Below are 20,003 nucleotides of genomic sequence, written 5' to 3'. Positions count from 1 at the left end.
GCTCCGCCGCTTCCCCGCGCCCCCCACCTCACTTCCGCCGCCGACCGGCGCCGCCGCGGCCATGGGGAGCTGAGGCGGCGGCAGAGGCAGCGGCCCCGGCCCGGCCCGGCCGCCCGCCCGCTCCCCATGGGCTGCGGGGCCGCGGGACATGGAGCGGTGCGCGGCCCGCCAAGCTCCGGGTAAGCGGAGCCGCGCTGGGCCCGGGGGAAGCCCGGGTGGGTCCCGGGCGGGCCCCGGTGCGACGTTGCCTCAGTAACGCGGTGGGGAGGGAGGGCCGGGCCGCGCCGGGCCAGCAGCGGCAGCTCGGGCCGGGGCCGTGCCCCGGGGATGTCCCAGGGGTGGCAGCGGCTCCGCGACCCCGGCGGGGCGGTGGGTGCGGCGGGGGAGCCGCAATGGGGCCGGGGATGCAGAGATGGGGATGCAGCTAAGCGGGGCTGGGAGGGCGGACTTTGGGGATCCAGGAATGCAGCAAAGCAGGGCTGAGGAGCAGAGGTGTCCTCTGGGGGTGCAGTGTCTGGGCTGGAAGGGCCCGGTGACCTCAGGATGCCGAGCTGGGGGAGCAGGGAGATGCAGAATCTGAGGCTCTGGAAGTACAGGTAAGTAGAGCTGGGGGTCTCGCACTACAGGCTTGGGGGATCTGGGGATGCAGAGTTTGGGAGTGGAGGTGCAGTTAAGCAAGGTTGGGGTTCAAGGTGGGCAGGGATACAGGTCCTGCATGGAGGAGCACAGGACCACATCACACAGCTGGGGAGACTCCCTGTTCCCTGCCTTCTGGGATTCTGGGACTAGCTTGGCTTCCAGGACGGAGAGGAGATTGGGGTGTCAGGGTTCAGGGTTTTGGGGCTCTCTGGCTGCAGCTACAGGGGGTGTTGGGGTGCTTGGGGGTGACAGGGTGCTGTGTTGTAGAGGAAGAGCGTCGAGTGCGAGCCAACGCGCGGGAGTACAACGAGAAGTTCCAGTACGCAGTGAGTGAGGGATGAGGGGGGCTGAACCCCTTCCCGGGGCTCCTCGGGCAGGTCTGTGAGGCTGGGGTCTGAATCACCCACACTTCGGTGGGAGGGGGAGGTGTTATGACTACAAAATAGATATTTGTCCCTGAAAAAATGGTGCTGATGACATGAATGCCAATATAGCTGTGGGGATGGCCGGGCACAGTGCTGTCCATGTGGAGGATTCAGCCCACCCATCCTTGGCCAAGGCCCCGAACCCTCTGGCTCTGCCCAGATCCCAGCCCGGTCCCACATCCCAGTGTGGATCATGGGGTAGCTTCTGAAGGTGCCAAGGGAGGGCAGTGCTCACATTGACCTCCCCCCACGCTGGAGGTTATCCTTGGCAGCCCAGAGCTGACTGCAGAGAGGGGAGAAGGGGGGTCTGGGTTGGGGTCACCCTTGTGGGGGCCAGGTGCTGCTGCCGGAGGAGGCTGGTCCCAGGGTACCAGCTGGTGACTGAGCCTGAGGAACTGGCTTCCCAAGGAAGCTGCCAGAGGTAGCACAGGAGCAGGAGCCTGACCCCCCCCCCCAAAGAGCATGGTGAGCCACAGCCCCTGCCCTCCAGAGTGATCTCATCCTGGGGGGTTATGGGGCCTCGGCAGCCTGTAAACCCTCTTCTTGCCCCATCTGTTCCTAGAGCAACTGCATCAAGACCTCCAAGTACAACATTGTCACCTTCCTGCCTGTCAACCTCTTCGAGCAGTTCCAAGAAGTGGCCAACACCTATTTCCTCTTCCTCCTCATCCTGCAGGTGAGTGCAGTCCTTCCCTGCCTGGACATACAGGAGGGCTCCAAGTAGTGCCATACTTTGGAGGTGGGGAGGTTTGGCACCCTTGAGCAGGGGCAGTATGGACCTGGGGCTGGCTGGTTCCTGTGTAATTTCCTGTTCCCTGTCCCCAGCTGATTCCTCAGATTTCTTCGCTCTCCTGGTTTACCACCATCGTGCCTTTGGTTCTTGTCTTAACCATCACAGCTGTCAAAGATGCCACCGATGACTACGTGAGTGGTTCCCCCTGTGCCCCTCTGCCCACTGGGCAGGGGGTTGGGATGCTGTGCAGGGGTTCAGTGTCTGGGGCCATGGCACTTGAGATGCTGGGGGAGTGCAGCACCCCATCCCCAAGAGGCTGACACTGCTGTCTCTTCCCCCTGCTCCCAGTTCCGCCATAAAAGCGACAACCAGGTGAACAACCGGCAGTCTCAGGTCCTGATCGGTGGAGTGTGAGTGTCACGGGCACAGAGCAGTGCAGAGGGAGCCAGGGACCCTGTGGGACGTGGCAGTGGGCAGGGCAGGGCTCCTGCCTGACTACAGTTTGGTGTTCCCTCTTCAGCCTTCGGCAGGAGCAGTGGATGAACGTCCGTGTTGGAGACATCATCAAGCTGGAGAACAACCAGTTTGTGGCGGTGAGTGCAGCCCTGAGACAAGTATGGTTCCAGCAGGGTGGTTGGCACACAGGGACCATGGAAGGGTGTGATGCCACTCCCACTTTGCTTTTGTGCTCCTCTGTCTCTGCCCAGGGTGGGGACATTAGGGACTTCCAACCTGGAAGTTGCATTTAGGTTGGAGAGTTGGGGCCATAGTGGTGCCATGTTTTGAACTCTGAGGATCTGGGCACTTGGAGCAATGGTGCAAAGGACACATGGGGTTAGGGATGGCCTTTGCAGATGCTCCAGGGAGTTCCAAGGACATCCAAGGGCCAGGAGCTTCCCTGGGGAAGGCATGGGGGAGCCCCAGTGTTGGCACAACCCTTCACAAGTCTTTCCCAGCAGGCTGACCTCCTCCTCCTCTCCAGCAGCGAACCCCATGGGTTATGCTACATAGAGACTGCAGAGCTGGATGGGTAGGTGTCCCTGCTCACCTTGAGGGGCCAGGGGAGGCAAGAGGTGGGAGTGAGGCTGGGCTGCAGGCAGGGCAGGAGCACCTGCAAAGGCTGTCCCTGCCAGGCTGTCTCTAACCCATGTGGTGCCATCCTGCCTGCAGAGAGACCAACATGAAGGTGCGTCAGGCCATCCCTGTCACCGCAGAGCTTGGGGACACCAGCCAGCTGGCTCTCTTTGATGGTGAGTGCCTGTGCCCAGCCCTCTGCCACGAGGCAGCCCCCCACCTTCCCTCCTCTGTCACCCTTGGTAGACAAGGACCAGCCACGTGGCACCGTCATTCTGTGGCTCGAAGCGGATCTCTGGGGAGCCAGGGATGGTGCTGGGAGCACTGGGATGGAGCTGGCCCTGTGGAGAAGGCAAGTCCCAGCTGAGCCATACTGTGCACCCAGGTGAGGTGATCTGTGAACCCCCCAACAACAAGCTGGACAAGTTTGGTGGGACACTGTACTGGAAGGAGAACAAGTACCCCCTGAGCAACCAGAACATGCTGCTGCGGGGCTGCGTCCTGCGCAACACTGAGTGGTGCTTTGGCCTCGTCATCTTTGCAGGTGGGCTGAGGCAGCAGCTGCTGCTGTGCTGCACACAGGGGAGGGAAAGACAAACCCTTAAGCCTTCCTGCTCCCCAGGACCTGACACAAAACTGATGCAGAACAGCGGCCGGACCAAATTTAAGCGGACGAGCATCGACCGGCTGATGAACACGCTGGTGCTCTGGGTATGCAGAAGGGAGATCCTGGGAGCCCTGGCTCTGACCCAGTCAGGGCTCTTATGTAATGTTCCTTCCCCAGATCTTTGGGTTCCTGGTGTGCATGGGAGTGATCCTGGCCATTGGCAACGCCATCTGGGAGCACGAGGTGGGCGTCTGCTTCCAGATCTACTTGCCCTGGGACGAGGGGGTGCACAGTGCCTTCTTCTCTGGCTTCCTCTCCTTCTGGTCCTACATCATCATCCTCAACACTGTGGTGCCCATCTCGCTCTATGTGAGGTAGGGCAGGGGGCAGAGGGGCTGGGCATGGGGTGTATGAGAAATTAGGGGTGCCCTCTGGGGAGGGGAGACAGGGATGGAGATCCACAGGCAGAACGGTGTGTTCTGTGGGTGGGTGTGGGCTACTCTCTTGGTGACAGGCCATGTCTGCCTTCAGGGACACCCCAAGACCTAAGGACCACACAGGTCCTTCAGGGCCCCCCTGGCTGTGTCTGGCTGCCTGTCTCTCCCTGCCCTGGCTGCACGCTGGCTATTTTGCTCTGCCCTCCTGCAGTTCCCAGGCTCCTGCACTGTCCCCTTCTCTCTCTCTTTTAATTTCTCTCTCTTTTCGTTCCCCAGCATGGGTTCTGTCACCCTTAGCCCCGAGGTAAGAATGTGTCACCTCCACCCCTCCCACTCATTGCTGTCTGCCCTGTGGGCTTGGGAGGGGTTCAGGGTTTGTAGGTGTGTGAGATGCTTGGGGAGCCCCATGGGCTTCCCCTGGGTGCCTTGCCTTGGTCCCCAGCCCTGGCTTAGCGGTGGCTGTCAGCAGGAATGGGTTGCAAGCCAGCCCCTGGGAAGGGTGTGGGGGCTAGCAAGCCATGGGGGGCACCCGGGGTGCTGGAGTGCCCAGGGCACTGAGGGTCTGGGGTGGGCATGTGTGTGCCTGTCGCTGGCTCAGCAGAGTGTGCTGCCCTGCCCCAGTGACACCCAGCCATCCTCCTGCAGCGTCGAGGTGATCCGGCTTGGGCACAGCTACTTCATCAACTGGGACAAGAAGATGTACTGTGCCAAGCGCCGGACGCCAGCTGAAGCCCGCACCACCACCCTCAACGAGGAGCTGGGGCAGGTGGAGTACATCTTCTCTGACAAGACTGGCACCCTCACCCAGAATATCATGGTCTTCAGCAAGTGCTCTGTGAACGGGCACAGCTATGGTGAGCTCCAGATGCCAGGCTGGGGCTCCCCACCTCTGTTTGGGGCAGTCAGGGGACAAGGGGGCTTAGCAAGAGCGTTGTGGGGCAGCAACAGCTGCCGTGGTGTTGGGTCTCTGTCATAGTTAACTCCATGCCCTGTTTTGCAGGTGATGTGCAGGACATGCTGGGCCACAAGGCAGAGCTGGGAGAGGTAAGGGTGCTGTCAGTTCAGTGCCTGCCCACGCTAAGTGCCACGGGGAGGTAACCCTAACTTTGCCCCTGCAGAGGCCAGAGCCTGTAGACTTCTCCTTCAACCCACTGGCAGACCCACGGTTCCAGTTCTGGGACCCCAGCCTGCTGGAAGCCTGTCAAGCTGGGAGACCTCCACGTGCACGAGTTCTTCCGCCTGCTCTCGCTCTGTCACACGGTCATGTCCGAGGAGAAGAGTGAAGGTAGGCAGAGTGGGGCAGGATCTGTCCCTGTGGGTCACAAGACACTGTCACTGAGCCCCGTGCTGTCTGCAGGGGAGCTGTTGTACAAGGCACAGTCCCCAGATGAGGGAGCGCTGGTCACAGCTGCCAGAAACTTTGGCTTTGTGTTCCGGTCCCGCACGCCCAAGACCATCACAGTGCAGGAGCTGGGTCAGGCCATCACCTACCAGCTGCTGGCCATCCTGGACTTCAACAACATCCGCAAGCGCATGTCTGTCATCGGTGAGGTCCTGAGCGCAGCACAGGGACTGGGAGGGCACATGGGGCTGCAGCACGGGGCTCATTGTGGTGTGCTGGGGGACCAGTCCAGCACTGATGGGGATGTGACAGTGGAGGCATCAGCAGGTTGATGACTGGGGGTCAGAGCAGGAGCAGGATCTGCTCCTGCACCCCTGAGCCAGGCATCTCTTCCCCTCCTCCCTGCAGTGCGCAGCCCTGAGGGCAAGATCCGGCTGTACTGCAAAGGTGCTGACACCATCCTGCTGGAGAGGCTGCACCCCCTCAACCAGGAGCTGACCAGCGTCACCACCGACCACCTCAATGTGCGTAGGACAGGGTCCTGCAGGCAGCGTGGGGAGGAAAGAGTGGCTGCCCAGGAGCCTGAGCTGGGCTTGTGCCCTGCCCTAGCAATGCTGCTGAGGTCTGGGGACACACTGAGGGTCTCCAGCACAGCCAGCTCTGACCTCTTGCAGGAGTACGCTGGCGAGGGGCTGCGGACACTGGTGCTGGCTTACAGAGACCTGGAGGAGAGCTACTACAAGGACTGGTCTGAGCGGCTGCATCAAGCTGGCAGTGCCCCTGAGGCCCGTGAGGATCACCTGGCTCAGCTCTACGATGAGGTGGAGCATGATATGATGGTAGGTGGGCTGGAGGCTGAGGCTGGTGGTGGCTGCAGGCAACCCCTGCTGACCTCCCACCCATTTGGGTCCCCAAGCTGCTTGGAGCCACGGCCATCGAGGACAAACTGCAGCAGGGGGTCCCCGAAACCATTGCCATCCTGACGCTGGCCAACATCAAGATCTGGGTGCTGACAGGGGACAAGCAGGGTGAGGCGTGGCTGAGGTGCTGGCTGGATGTTTGTGGGCTGGATTCCACCTGCCTGGGATCCCTAGTGCTCTCTCTGGAATGGACTCTGGCTCAGCCCCTGGTTTCCTGTCCACAGAAACAGCTGTGAACATCGGCTACTCCTGCAAGATGCTGACAGATGACATGACAGAGGTGTTTGTGGTCACAGGCCACACTGTGCTGGAGGTGCGAGAGGAGCTAAGGTGAGGGTTGTGGGGCAAAGGACACAGAGCAGTGCCAGTGTGGGGCACAGCTGTGGCTGGGGGAGCTGGAGCTATGGAAAGGCCTTGAGATGGAACCCTGTGGCCCCTCTCTCCTCAGGAAAGCCCGGGAGAAGATGATGGATGCATCACGTTCTGTGTGCAATGGCTTCTCCTACCAGGAGAAACTCTCCTCCAAGCTTACCTCAGTGCTGGAAGCCATTGCGGGCGAATACGCCCTGGTCATCAACGGGCACAGCCTGGTAGGGCCCTGGGAGTGCCAGGCAGGACAAGGCCTGGCTGTGCACCATGATCCCAGCTGTCCCTTGCTCTCCTTGCAGGCCCATGCACTGGAGGCAGACATGGAGGTGGAATTCCTGGAGACGGCGTGTGCCTGCAAGGCCGTTATCTGCTGCCGTGTCACACCCCTGCAGAAAGCCCAGGTGGTGGAGCTGGTCAAGAAGTACAAGAAAGCCGTCACTTTGGCCATTGGGGATGGGGCCAACGATGTCAGCATGATCAAGAGTAAGGCCTGGGATCTGGGGGACCACAGGAGAAGACAGGCCACCCCCCTGCACCGTCCTGGGGCCCATGGGAGCTTCTGTGCTCACCCCTCTGTGCCCCACAGGAACAAAGTGCCTGTGCTGGGGGTGCTGCTCTCGTCCCCTGTGCTCCTGGCAGCCCTCTCTTTACCTATCTCTCCTTCCCTCCACAGCTGCCCACATTGGGGTGGGCATCAGTGGGCAGGAAGGCATCCAGGCCGTGCTGGCCTCCGACTACTCCTTCTCCCAGTTCAAGTTCCTGCAGCGCCTGCTCCTGGTGCATGGGCGCTGGTCCTACCTGCGCATGTGCAAATTTCTTTGCTACTTCTTCTATAAGAACTTTGCCTTCACCATGGTCCACTTCTGGTTTGGCTTCTTCTGCGGCTTCTCAGCACAGGTGCGTTGGTGGCCTTTCTCACTGAGAGCTGGGGAGGGTTTTCCTGCAGGGCTCCTCGGCTCTGAAGCGTGTTCAGGCCCATGGACTACCCGTGGGGACTCATCCCGAGCCAGGAGGCAGAGCCTGGCATCCAGCGTGCAGTGTGTGAGGAGCCTGTGGTCAGGGTGGGCAGTCCTGGGGGGCTGAGACAGCTCTCCTGTCCCTGCAGCTGTGGGCACAGGGACTCGGGGGCTGGCTGGGGCACAGGGTGGGCAAGTCTTGTGCCCTGCTGAGTGCTCTGTTCCATGCAGACGGTGTATGACCAGTACTTCATCACGCTGTACAACATTGTCTACACATCGCTGCCTGTGCTCGCTATGGGTGTCTTTGACCAGGTATGGCGGGGGGTAGTGAGAAGTCCCTGGGTGTGTGAGGGGTCTGTACCCACCCTGTGGGAAGAAGGGCTGCCTGGGTGCCTGAGTCAGGCTGTCCTTGTCATTCCATGGACTGTGGTGGAGGCTGCTCCCACCCAGGGCTAAGGGGAGGTGCCCATGCCCCCAGGATGTGCCAGAGCAGCGGAGCATGGAGTACCCCAAACTCTACGAGCCTGGGCAGCTGAACCTGCTCTTCAACAAGCGGGAGTTCTTCATCTGCATTGCCCAGGGCATCTACACCTCCATCCTCATGTTCTTCATCCCCTATGGCGTCTTTGCTGATGCCACCCGTGATGATGGTGCCCAGCTGGCCGACTACCAGTCCTTCGCCGTCACTGTCGCCACCTCCCTCGTGATTGTCGTCAGTGTGCAGGTAGGGACGTGGCTACTCGGCCCCAGACCCTCGAGGCACCTCAGGCATCCCCTGAGCCCTGATTCTTCCTGCATCCCCCCCACCAGATCGGCTTAGACACAGGATTCTGGACAGCCATCAACCACTTCTTCATCTGGGGCAGCCTGGCCGCCTACTTCGCCATCCTCTTCACCATGCACAGCGACGGCCTCTTCCGGATGTTCCCCAACCAGTTCCGCTTTGTGGGTGAGTCCCTGTACGCCCCATGCTCCCCACCCCAGCAGGAGCTGCCTTGGCCTGCCCTCACTGGGTTCATTCCTTCCCCCAGGTAACGCACAGAACACGCTGGCCCAGCCCACGGTCTGGCTGACCATCGCCCTCACCGCCGTAGTCTGTATCGTGCCCGTTGTGGCCTTTCGCTTCCTTAAGCTGGACCTGAAACCAGAGCTCTCGGATACGGTGAGAGTGCGTGGCTCTAGGAGCACTCACAGGGTCCCAGCCCTGAGGAGAGGGGGTTCCTCAGGCCCCTGAGCCTGCCCTGTGTCCCCAGGTGCGCTACACTCAGCTGGTACGGAAGAAGCAGAAGACGCAGCACCGGTGCATGCAGCACGCAGGGCGCGCGGGCTCCCGCCGCTCTGGCTACGCCTTCTCCCATCAGGAGGGCTTCGGGGAGCTCATCATGTCTGGCAAGAACATGAGGCTTAGCTCCTTGGCACTGTCCAGCTTTGCCCCCCGCCCCAGCACCAGCTGGATTGACACCCTGCGGAAGAAGAAGGGCGGCGAGGGCAGCAGCGCCGGCAGCCCCAGTGGCGTGGCCGACAAGACTCTCAGGGTGTGAGGCTGGAGGGGGTCACATCCCCTCCTGTGCAGCTGGGGGCTCCCCTCCTCTGCCCCTGGCCCTGAGGAGGGCAAAGCCCCTTGTCAGCAGGGTCTCATGGTAGGAGCAGAGGTGATGTGGGGGCCAGTGCTGAGGTTTGGAGGAGTCTGGACTGTCGCCTTCTAGCCAAAAAATACAGTCTGTCCCTCCCTGGGAAGGAAGGAAGGATGGATGGATGGATGGATGGATGGATGGATGGATGGATGGATGGATGGATGGATGGATGGATGGATGCCATCACCATCAGCCCCACCCCACCCCCCATTCACTCCTCCATCAGTATTCAATTCCACTGAGTGCAAACGCCCCATCGCACATGAATGTATCGTACCAGAGGTGCAGGGCTGTGGGAGGACGGTGTGGCCTCTCCCTGGCCTTCACCCACGTGTCTTTTTTTTAATATAAACCAAAAAAAAAAAAAAAAAAAAAAAGGAAAAAAAAAGACCCCCCCCCACCAAAAAAAAATAGCAACCAAAACAAACAAAAAAAAAAGGTAAGGGAAAAATACTCTGAGTTTACAGAGCGACTCATTTCTTGGCTGGGTACAGGGAGAAGGGGGGAGGAAGTTCACCCTCCTCAGGGTTCCCCAGGCCGGTGGGTGCTGGGTCGGAAAGGGGAAGTGTTGTGTACCACAGGGAGGCTCGGATTTGGCGGCTGCCGTGATTCACTCCCACGCGTGGTCTTGCGCAACGCTCGGCCTCTGCTTCCTCCTCCTCCTCCTCCTCTCCAGCTCCTGCGGGACTGAAGTGTGGGTGGGCAACGGGGATCCTGGGGAGCCTCTGGAGCTGTTGGGCTCCCAGGGACGCGATACCAAAGAGGAGCTTATTAAGACGGGTGTTGATGAGGGCTGGAGGAGATTTAGGGAGGTTTTGGGGTTGTTTCAGTGGAGGGGCCGCGGATCGAGCTGGATAATTTCTGGCGGAATAGTATCATTTTATAATTCTTAAGGGAAAACTAAAAAAAACAACCCCAAAACAGCTTTTTTTTTTTTTTTTTTTTTTTTTTTTTTTTTTTTTTAATTTACAAAAAAGAAAATAATGTTCTGAACCGATCGTGCCGTGTCCTGTGTCCGGGGGAGGAGGAGGTCCCGGGGAGCGGGGGCAGGGACGGGGCGGTGTTGGCCCGCCCGGCCCCGGGCGCACGTGCCGCTCCGCCCCTCGCCGCTTTCACAACCCCGGCGCCGCCGCCGATGTTTTCCTACCCGGGACTGGGCGCATGGCGCGGCCGCCGGGGCCGCTTCTCCTCCTTCTCCTTCCTCTCCGCTTCCTCCTGCACCTCGCCGGGGCCGCCGGGCGGCCCTGCGGCCCCGCCGGTGAGTGCGACCGGCACCGGGCAGGGCGGGAGCGGGGCTGGCCCCGAGCCTCTGCCGCTACCTGGGCCTCGTGGGTCCGGGCACGGCGAGGGGACACACGGGGATCCGCGCCGGCCCCACAGGAGCTCAGCCGGGCCCGGGGAGGCGGGCGGGGGGTGGTACGGGACCCCTGGGCAGTGCGGGCTCAGGCTGGGTGCGGTGTCCCGGTGCTGTGTCCGGGTCCTGGTGGGTGCTGGTGGGTGCTGGGTGCTGTGTCCCGGGTGCTGTGCCGTGTCCCCGGTGCTGTGTCCCGGTGCTGTGTCCCGGGTGCTGTGTCCCGGTGCTATCCCCGATGCTGTGTCGTGTCCCGGTGCTGTGTCCCGGTGCTGTGCCGTGTCCCCGTGCTATATCGTGGGTGCTGGGTGCGTTCCCAGCAGCAGGAGCCAAAGGGAACAGCAGGTTCACGCTGGCCGCTGACCTTTGGAAGGAGCCGGGAGCGCTGCCCAGGCCTGACGAGGGCCGGCAGCCAGCACAGTCACTTAACCCCTCTGGCACTGGACCCAGGGACTCCCGGGACCACCAGTCCCTGTGTGCCACCTTCCCCGAGCTGTGCTCCCCACCACCAGACCCCTCATATCCCACAATGCGAGGAGCCACTCTGCAGCTCAGTGCCCTGACCCCCAGCAATCACCAGACATGGGGAGCGGATGATTGGGTGCCTTCCATCTCCAGGGACACCCTGGGGTCTCACCTTCATCACCTGCTCCCCTCTTGTTCCTCCAGGACTGCCACGGGACACGGTGTTGGGCCGCCTGGGAGCCAACATCACTCTGACCTGCCAGGACGAGGTGCCTGCAAACACCACGGTGTTGTGGCAGGTGGAGAAGCAGGGAGCAGCAGGGCAGCTGGCAGAGGGGAACACGCTGCTCCTGAGGCAGCTGCGCTACGAGGACTCAGGGCACTACAGCTGCTCCGTGGGGAGCCACCTGCTGCGCTCCCTGCGGCTGCTGGTGGCAGGTGGGTCCACGCTGGGGTGGGAATGTCCCTCTCAGCAATGCCTGTGATGGCCCCTGTCCCCCAGCAGCTCCCTGCTTTGCCTGCAGAGCCCCCTGAAACTCCCCAGGTGTCCTGCTACCGGCGGAGCCACGACAAGGATGTCCTGTGTGAGTGGCCACAGCAGAAGAAGCCGTCCCTAGGGACGCGGGCCATGCTCTGGGTGAGGAGGAGGTGAGTGCTGTCCACTGCATCCACCATGGGCTGGGACCCCAATAGGATAGAACACGTCCCTCTCCATGGACCTGGTGCCATCTGGGACCCCATGGCTCAGGCTGCTTGCCTCCCTGCAGACTCTTTCCCTAGCAGCTGCTGGGAGCTGGGAGCTCACAGCACAGGACGTGTTCCTTCCCCATGGCCCCATGTGCCCATGGCACAGAATGTATCCCTCCCCACAGACCCTTTTTCTAACACTGCTGGGGACCCCACAGCGCAGGACATGTCCCCCACAGCTGCCCTGTGCCTGGAGCACACTGCAGCCCTCCCTGAGCTGTGACCTCGCAGGTTTGTGGCTGAGAATGCCACAGAGCAGCGGTGCCGCTACTTCTCCAAGGCACAGAAGTTTGTTTGCCGGCTGAAGGTGCCACCTGGCACTGACGATACCAAAAGCCTCGTGGTGTCCACGTGTGTCAGCAACGGCGCCGGTGGCTCGGCTGGCAAAGATAAGATCATCACCCTCAGCAGTGTCCGTGAGTGCTGCCCGTGGCTGGGAGCTGGGGTGGTGAGGGTGCGGTGCGAGGCCCTGAGCTCCCATTCCCCCCGCAGTGAGGCCAGACCCGCCGGTGAATGTGACGGTGCAGGCTCTGGAGAAAGGCACCACAGCGGCTGCAGGTGAACTGGTCCTACCCCCCTTCCTGGGACCCCCGCTTCTACTGGCTCCGCTTCCAGGTCCGCTACCGCCCTGAGCCCGCCCAGACCTTCACGGAGGTGAGACCCCGCCCGCTGGCACGCCCCTTGTCCCTGGCCAGACTGTCCCCAGCCCCGTGTCCCCGCCTCCAGGTCGATCAGGTGATGACAACTTGGCTCGACATCCGTGATGCGTGGCGTGGAACGAGGCACGTGGTGCAGGTGAGGGCCAAGGATGAGTTTGGCCATGGCACGTGGAGCGAGTGGAGCCAGGAGGCTGTGGGCACCCCCTGGACAGGTAGGAGGGGATTGGGGGGCCCTGGGACTGGGGGCTCAGCATGGGCTCTCCCAGTCTCATACTCCCCCCCTCTCTGTGCAGACCCTTGGGAGTTCACCTCTGAAATGGAGCCTTACAGCTCACAGGTAACAATGGTCTCGGCCTTGGGAAGCATCACACGCTCCTGAAGGGGTCTCCTGTCCCCATGTGGGACACGGGGACACCAGGGCATGAGGGCTGACCTGTCCCATTGTGCCCCCCTACCCTTTGCAGGTCCCCACAGAAGATGGCACCTATGGGGTGACACTGCACCCCAGGCTCTTCGAGGAGGATGATACTAATGGTGAGGAAGGATTCCTGGACTGGGGATGGGGGGGGCAGGGACACCCAGTCCCTTATCCTCACCCATTCTGTGTGTCAGGGTCTGTCATGGAATCCAGCACCCATCCTGTGGCATCCCCCTACGCCTTCCTGGTCACCGGGGGCAGTCTGCTCCTTGGCATCGCCCTCTTTGTTGGCATCGTGGTGAGGTGAGTGCCAGGGGGGCTGGCCCAGGGGGCTGTGTCTGCCCCCTCCCTCACCTGGAGCCTCTCTTCTCCCCTGCAGGTACAGGCAGATGTGGTGGACGAGTGGCCAGGAGACGACCAAGCCAGAGGCCGAGGGGCAGCACATGCTGGTCCCTCTGAGCTTACCCCCACCCTCCCTCAGTGATACCCCTCTGCTCCCACACCCTGCCCCCTCAGCCCCTGGAGGGCTCCACACAGCTCAGGCAGATTATTCCTCCTCAGGGCAGTAGCCAGGGGCTGAACATGCTGGTAGGTGCTTGGGGGTTGGATGGAGGGTCCCAAGGCTTTGATATGGCTCTGGGAGCAGTTTCCCCCCAGTATCTGGTGGCCCTGTGGTTGGGACAAGCCTCTGAGGAGGAGAATCAGTGCCATCCCCCATGGGGAGCAGCTAGGAAAAACTCAAACTGGGTCCTGGGGGCACCTTCAGCACCAAGCTGGGATGGCCAGGAGTGACAGCACTGGAACCAGAGCTTGGGAGCTGGCTTGGGACCCAGTCTGGGGGTCCCAAAGGGAAGGAAGGGCCTGGTCCCTACAGTGGCACAGGGATCAGGGAGGGAGGGCCTGGCTGGATCAGCCCCATACCTCTGCTGCAGCCCCCTTGGGGCTCCTTTTTAAAACACATGTTGGGGAAACAGGACAATGTGGCTCAAATAAATGCTTTGGATTTATACTGGAGTGGCTGCTGGGAGTGGGGTGGCAGAGGGGTCGCTGCAGTCCCCCCATTGTCTGGGAGTGGCTCCAGTGGGGTTGTACCCCACTTCATTCACCTTCCTGTACTCTATGCAGCCCCACCATGTACCCCAGGCTGTGCTCTGTGGTTCAGTGGTGCCTCCCAGGCTGTACCCCCTGTGCTGTGCACGTCTTCCTGCCACAGATCCCCAGCCCTGCACTCCCAGCTCTGCACTCCCAACCCTGCACCCCAACCCTGCACCCCAACCCTGCACCCCAACCCTGCACCCCAACCCTGCACTCCCAACCCTGCACTCCCAACCCTGCACTCCCAACCCTGCACCCCAACCCTGCACCCCAGCCGTGCCTCCTCTGCCCTGCAGTGCCCACCCTGTGCTGGGTTGTGCAACAGCCCAGGGAGCTGCAGCTGCACCCGGGCAGGAAACCACAGCTCGAGGGAAGAGGGTGCTCAGGCACCCTGGGGACCGTGTTCCTCTTCCCTTCTGCTGGCCCCCTGCTATAAAAAGCCTGGCAGGATGCAGATGTGCTCTTGGGGGAGCCCCAGTACCACTGGCCCCCAAAACTGTGGTGACTCCTGCCAGCACAAGGCCCAGCCCAAGCCCCCAGGACCACTGCTCCCTCTCAGCCAACAAGTTTATTTTACTAGATCATTACACATGCCAGTCTCACTGCATGCCCCCAGCTCGGGCACGGTTCTGGTCAGGATTGTCCCAGCGAAAGGGGCACAGCCCTGCTGGAGTCCAGGAGCGGGGTCCCTTCAGGACTGCAGACGTGACAGGGTTTCTCTCACCGGACCCTTCCCGTGGTTCATGCCCATCGTTGTCTCATGCCTCGGGGTGGGGAAGGCTCGCAGGCCACTCGGGGGCGGCATCAGGCGACGCTAATGCAGCTTGCAGTGGACGGGGTGTAGCAGGGCCATGTGCTCAGCCCCCTTGAAGGGCAGCTTCTCGGTGGAGTAGTAGTGCACAACTTCGGGGATGCTGGAGAAGACGCCGCTGGCCTGGCTGAGCGTGTACTTGTTGTCCTTGGTCTGGGCCACGATGATGTGGACGCAGCCCTGGCTGGTCCTGGGCGGCCAGCAGGCATCAGTGCTGCCGCCAGCCCCCCGGCGCCCGCCTGCCCCGCGGCCGTATCCACCCCTGTTTGTTCCCGTCCCGCTCTGATTGTTTCGGCTCCAGGGGCTGCACTTCCTCAGGAAGGAAACGCCGCTGGCGCTCCCGACAATGCGCCGGGGAGGGGGACACGCCGTACCCCCCCTCCGCCCCGGCCTCACACCAGGATGCCTGGGTCCCCCCCGGATCGGGGGGTGCCATCCCTCGGGGTGCGGGTGCTCCCTCCCCATCAGGGTTTTTGGTGGGAACAACCAGGGGCAACTCCCGCCGAAGCAGCGCCCCAGGGTGAGGATTCCCCGCACGTCCCCAGGAGGGTGGGACACCCCCAATCTCTGTGGGCACCCCGACACTCACTTGAGCGCGATGGAGTACTTGCCGCTGCCGCTCTCGCTGGTGCGCACCAGGTACCCGGCCTCCCGGCACGGCTGCAGCCGGCTCTCCGCCTCCGCCCGAGTGATGGCCCCGTGGTACCAGCTGCGGGACACGGGGAGCGACGCTGAGCCGTGGCAGAACAGCGGCCACTCCGTCCCTGCTCGCCCCGTTCCCCACGCCTGGATCGGCCTCGCACTCACGGCTGCTTCTCCAGCGCCAGGGCGGGGTCCACCCGCTCCCCCTCGCTGTGCTCGGTGCCCGCCGGCTTCAGCATCTTGGGGGTCCAGCTCTTCTGGCGCAGGTGCTGCCGCGGAGTCTCCTCCTTAGGACGCTCCGAGCCCTCAAACTGGACTGGGAGGGACAAGATGTGAGCCCCCCAAAGCCCCACCTCTACTTTTGATCCCCATCCCTAGCTCCATGCCTGTCCCCAGCCCCAGCACCTCCCCCGTTGCCAGTCCTAACCCCTTTCTCCAACCATGTGCCTGTCCCCATCTGGTCCAACACCCCACCATGAAAGGGGACACCTTCAGTTACATCAGAGCCCCATCCAACCTGACCTGGCAGGTATCACCTCTTTGGGCAACCTGTGCCAGTGCCTTGCCACCCCCAGCCCAAGAAAATTCTTGTATCTAAAGTGCCCCTTATAGTTAAAAACCATTGCCCTTGTCCTGTTGTCACAAGCCCTGCTAGAAAGTCTGTCCCCATCCCCGTCCCTGTTGCCACCCCCATTCCCACCCCACGCCTGTCCCTTCCCCCCATGCTCACTCCCACCCTGTCCCTGTCCCCTACCTGACAGTGCTTTGACAATCTGCTCCTTCTTCCACTCCCAGGGCTGTTCATACTCCCCGGCCGGGCGCTCGTCGTTCTCGGGCAGGCGCCCATCCCCAGCCCTCACCCTGCGCTCTGGGGTCCCCCCGGCCACCCCCTCCCCAGGCTCGTAAGGGGTGTCATAGAGCTGTGGCCCCTTCCCTGCCACCTCCTTGCCCCCCAGCCTCTTGGCAAGATCCAGCTTGGCACCCCCCTCCCCAGCCTCTCCGGGGCCATCCAGCAGCAGGATGGCTTTGACCAGGGGATCCTTGGAGCCACGACGACGGATTTCTGTGGGGAAGAGGGATGGTGGGTCAGGGATGGGTCTGTGTGTCCCCTGAGACCCCCCCAATCCCACTACCAGCCCTCAGTGAGGGATGGATGTGCTGGCAACGCCCCATTGGGAGCCAGCTCGGGAGGAGCTGGAGCAGGAAGGGGCCCATCCTCATCCTCATCCTCATGGCGCCTGCTCTGCTGTCCAGCCCTGGCGTTGCTGGCGCCACAGGCCCACGCCAGTGGGGCCAGCTGGGCTCCATGGCAGCAGGATGCTACACCCCAAACTGGAGCTCAGCTGAGCGGGAGGCCGCCCCAGGGGCTCGCCCCTCCCAGCCCCCTGCTTCTCCCCACGGCGCCAGTCCTTGCTTAACAGCCTGGGCTGCCCCGCACGGAAAAAAAAAAAAAAAAAAAAAAAAAATCAGCAGCAAATCTTTTATTTCCAGCTTCCGGCCCAGTCAGTTCCTGTTGTTGTGGCCAGCTGGACGGTGGCCACGCCGGCCGGGGTGTCGCTGCCTGGGGGCCACGTCCATGGGGAGCTCTTGGGGGGTGGTACCCTGGCATGGCTGGGGGGCATGGAGGGCTCTGCAGTGGCCACATGTGCCCGTGGGTGATGGCAGCAGGTCACGGACACGGCTGAGGGGCCGGGCAGCACGGGTCAGTGTCCGGCCTTGCTCCCGCTCCTTATCTGGCCCCGCGCAGCCGCAGGAAGCGGCGAGAGCTTTCCTGTTCCCGGAGCCTCCTGAGCCGGGTGGCTCCGAGGGCAGCCACAGGCTCCTGCCCGGGGAGTGGTGCCAGCTGTGCTGCTGTGGCACAGCTCAACGTGGCACTTACCTGTGATCATCTGCTGGGCATCGTAGGGCTCCATGTACCCATCGTTCTCCCCCAGGCGCTCAGCGTCCCGCTGCCCCTTGGTGCGTTTGGCGTCGTAAGGGTCTGCGTAATCCTCCAGGATGATGACCTGGGCAGAGAACAGGCGTGTCTGGCTTCAGGGGGCCGTGGGGGTCCCAGCAGGGGTGGCAGAGATGTCACCAGCACAGAGCCAGGCAGGGAACAGGCACACTGGGGTCCCCAGGGAAGGATGGCGGCTTATCTGGGGTAAATGGAGCCGTGCCGCAACCCCAGAGGATGCACCCAGTGACACCTTTGGGTGGGGGCAGTCCAGACCATTCCTATGCCCCTCAATGATGGTGAAGAGCCTGGGTGGAGCTCTGGGACCCTTCTGGGTGACAGCAACCCTGCAGAGCACCCAGTGCTCCCAAGGCTGTGCAGGGGTGAAAGACCAGCTTCCAGAAAAGCTTTGCATCAGCCTTTGTTTAACCAGCAGATGAGCTCTGGGGTCAGGCTGGCTATGATGAGGGTGCCCCCCCACCCCCGAACGGGTGATGAAGGGCAGCTGGGATGAAGGCAGCTTTGAAGGAATTAAAGGCAGTGGAGCCGGGCAGGATAAAAGGATGAAGTCAGCCAGGCTAATGAGTCGGAGACCAAAGCAGTTAAAGCTGCCAGCGCTTCCCGCTCCCCACATCTCTCCCTCTGCCCCCGGCTCCCAGTCCCTGCCTTACCGTCTCTGTCTTGGGGGGCTTCCCCTTGTCCTGCTCGGGGGCAGGCAGGCTGGCAGGCAGGGCTCCGGGGTGCCCCTTCCCGTTCTTCTCGGAAGCCTCCACCTTGATCAGGCGGTTGATGTAGGTTTTGGAGGGTCCCTCCGGCGTGCCTCCCTCCACTCGGGAATTCTTCCTCATCTTCCCGGTGGCGGCCTGGAGCAGACCCTGCAGGTTGTCCCGTGACAGCCGGCTGCCCCCTTCCTTGCCAGCCCCGGCCGCCCGGTACCCCCCCAGCTCAGCCGTTGAATTCTTGCGGCTCTTCCCGAGGCTCCCGCTTCCCGGCCGAGCCTTCTCTGAAACCGTCTTCAGGTTGGATGGGAACTCCTTGAACCACTTGGCCGCCATCGAGCTGGGGAGACCGAGGGTGCCGCAGCCCCCCCGGGGCTCCGCGACACCCCCCGGCTGCCCCGCCGGCTCGGAGTGGGCTCAGCCCGGCTGCCCCCAGCCCCGGCAACGGGAACCTCTGCGCACTGGGGCCAGCCCGGGAGCGGGGACGCGGGCCGGGGGACCGGGGCCTTCGTGGGGGGCTCCAGGCGTCCTCGGCCCCGGCGGGGACGGCCGGTGGGTCCCCAGGGGTGCCGGCTCCTGCGGCCCGGGGAGGTCCCTGGCCCCGGGGAAGGGTCTCGGAGGGGTTCGGCGTATCTGCTCCAGCAATGGGGTGAGTCGGGGGGTCTCGCCGGGGGTCGGAGGAGTCCGGCCGGGGCAGTCCCGGGGAGGTTCCAGGGGTCCGCTGCCCCTGGGGACGGGGCTCGTGGGGGTCTCTCCGAGCTCGGGAGGGCCCGGCCGGGAAGGGGCAGCCGGGGGGTCCCGTCGCGGCTCCTCGGCAGGGCCGGTCTCCGGGGGCAGAGGGGCTTCGGAGAGGGGTCAGGCCGGCCCGGGGGGCCCCATGCGGCTGCGACGGGATGGGCCGGGGCCGGGCCGGGCCGGAGGGGCCGGAGGGGGCGGCAGGGCCGGCGCTCCCCGCCCAGATCCGGAGGGGGCGGCCCCGGGGAACGGCGCGGCCCCGGCGGGCCCGGGGAGCCGTGGGAAGCTTCGGTGGGGGTCCGGTCCCGGTGGGGCTGAGACACCCCCTGACCCTGCCTGGCTGATGGCACCACCCTAGACAGGGATCCCCCGACGGACCGAACGAGTGGACCCCGCGCAGAGACTCCAGGACAGCACAGAGCGGCCCCTGCAGAGACCCTGGGCACGCACCCGAGGATTGAACCTGGGCATGGGCTCTGCTCGCTGTGGATGGAGATTCTGCACAGCCCCCTGTGCACAGCACCCTTACAGAGACCCCGAGCACAGCACCTTTACAGGGACTCCGAGCACAGCACCTTTACAGGGACCCCGAGCACAGCACCTTTATAGGGACCCTGAGTACAGCACCTTTATAGGGACCCTGAGCACAGCACCTTTATAGGGATCCCGAGCACAGCACCTTTACAGGGACCCCGAGCACAGCACCTTTATAGGGACCCCGAGCACAGCACCTTTATAGGGACTCCGAGCACAGCACCTTTATAGGGACCCCGAGCACAGCCTGACGGGGCACAAGCGCTGTGTGCAGTCAGGGCACTCTCTGTGGCTCACACCACTCCAGCCAAGTTGTGACCGTGCTGTCACCTTGCTGGAAAAGCACAGCAGAGCCCACTGGTTTGGCCTCTGTCAGGCTGCAATGCCTTACAACAGCAAAGCAACCCCTTTGCAACTGCCCGGGAAGAGGAGAAGAGGGGTTTGTGGCAGAATCGCTCCCATAGCCCCAGGATGGGAGTTTGTGGCAGAACAGAGGCTCCTCTTCTGTACAGGGGGAGGCGCTGGGCGCTGGCAGCGCCATAGGAAGTGATGGCGATTTCCTCGCTGGCGCTGCGGGGCAGGATGTGCCGTGCAGTGTGCGATGCCCCTGGCAGGCTGGTGCCCGAACTGCCGCTGGGATCTTTCCTGCCTTCAGCTTTGCCTTCTTGAGGCCTAGGAAAATCCTGCTTCTCCACCAGCAAACTCGGGTGCTGGTTTCTTTTCTTTCCTTCATAAGGCAGATTTCAATCCCC

At 62.7% G+C, this 20,003-nt stretch overlaps 3 protein-coding genes across 3 annotated transcripts; 2 read left to right on the top strand and 1 right to left on the bottom strand.

The window, feature by feature from the left end:
• The first annotated feature begins 49 nt into the window (after positions 1–49).
• Positions 50–10,052, top strand: ATP8B2 (ATPase phospholipid transporting 8B2). The gene is given in 28 exon segments (XM_036397766.2): positions 50–179; positions 907–965; positions 1,627–1,740; positions 1,890–1,988; positions 2,146–2,207; positions 2,318–2,390; positions 2,757–2,827; positions 2,968–3,047; positions 3,257–3,415; positions 3,494–3,582; positions 3,656–3,852; positions 4,561–4,769; positions 4,916–4,959; positions 5,034–5,114; positions 5,116–5,200; positions 5,273–5,461; positions 5,666–5,781; positions 5,932–6,096; positions 6,174–6,285; positions 6,402–6,507; positions 6,626–6,767; positions 6,846–7,029; positions 7,220–7,443; positions 7,734–7,817; positions 7,984–8,229; positions 8,316–8,454; positions 8,537–8,667; positions 8,759–10,052. Coding segments are annotated over 28 exon segments (3,579 nt in total). The 5' UTR covers positions 50–148; the 3' UTR covers positions 9,047–10,052.
• A 41-nt stretch (positions 10,053–10,093) lies between these two features.
• IL6R (interleukin 6 receptor) lies at positions 10,094–13,786 on the top strand. The gene is given in 10 exon segments (XM_054517618.1): positions 10,094–10,397; positions 11,160–11,393; positions 11,480–11,603; positions 11,934–12,118; positions 12,195–12,238; positions 12,240–12,573; positions 12,655–12,698; positions 12,826–12,895; positions 12,974–13,082; positions 13,159–13,786. Coding segments are annotated over 10 exon segments (1,431 nt in total). The 5' UTR covers positions 10,094–10,300; the 3' UTR covers positions 13,349–13,786.
• Positions 13,787–14,423: 637 nt separating this feature from the next.
• On the bottom strand, positions 14,424–18,875 carry SHE (Src homology 2 domain containing E). Its single transcript, XM_036397860.1, has 6 exons — positions 17,935–18,875; positions 17,207–17,333; positions 16,082–16,390; positions 15,493–15,643; positions 15,275–15,394; positions 14,424–14,875 (listed from the first exon to the last, which is right to left on the bottom strand). The coding sequence occupies exons 1-6, from the start codon at positions 18,316–18,318 to the stop codon at positions 14,689–14,691; spliced, it is 1,278 nt and encodes a 425-aa protein (XP_036253753.1). The 5' UTR covers positions 18,319–18,875; the 3' UTR covers positions 14,424–14,688.
• Positions 18,876–20,003: the final 1,128 nt, after the last annotated feature.

Source organism: Molothrus ater, chromosome 29, assembly GCF_012460135.2.
Source record: "Molothrus ater isolate BHLD 08-10-18 breed brown headed cowbird chromosome 29, BPBGC_Mater_1.1, whole genome shotgun sequence".
NCBI lineage: Eukaryota > Metazoa > Chordata > Aves > Passeriformes > Icteridae > Molothrus > Molothrus ater.
The sequence above is the reverse complement of the archived record's forward strand: the minus strand, read 5'-3'. Positions and strand labels throughout refer to the sequence as shown.

What these genes read in the sequence shown, in the direction of transcription:
- SHE (XM_036397860.1), bottom strand. Translation starts at nt 18,318, where the DNA reads ATGGCGGCCAAGTGGTTCAAGGAGTTCCCATCCAACCTGAAGACGGTT. An exon ending in AGCCCCCCAAGACAGAGACG is followed by an intron (nt 17,334 to 17,934) that starts GTAAGGCAGGGA and finishes TTCTCTGCCCAG; the next exon opens with GTCATCATCCTGGAGGATTA. An exon ending in CTGGCGCTGGAGAAGCAGCC is followed by an intron (nt 15,395 to 15,492) that starts GTGAGTGCGAGG and finishes CGTGTCCCGCAG; the next exon opens with CTGGTACCACGGGGCCATCA.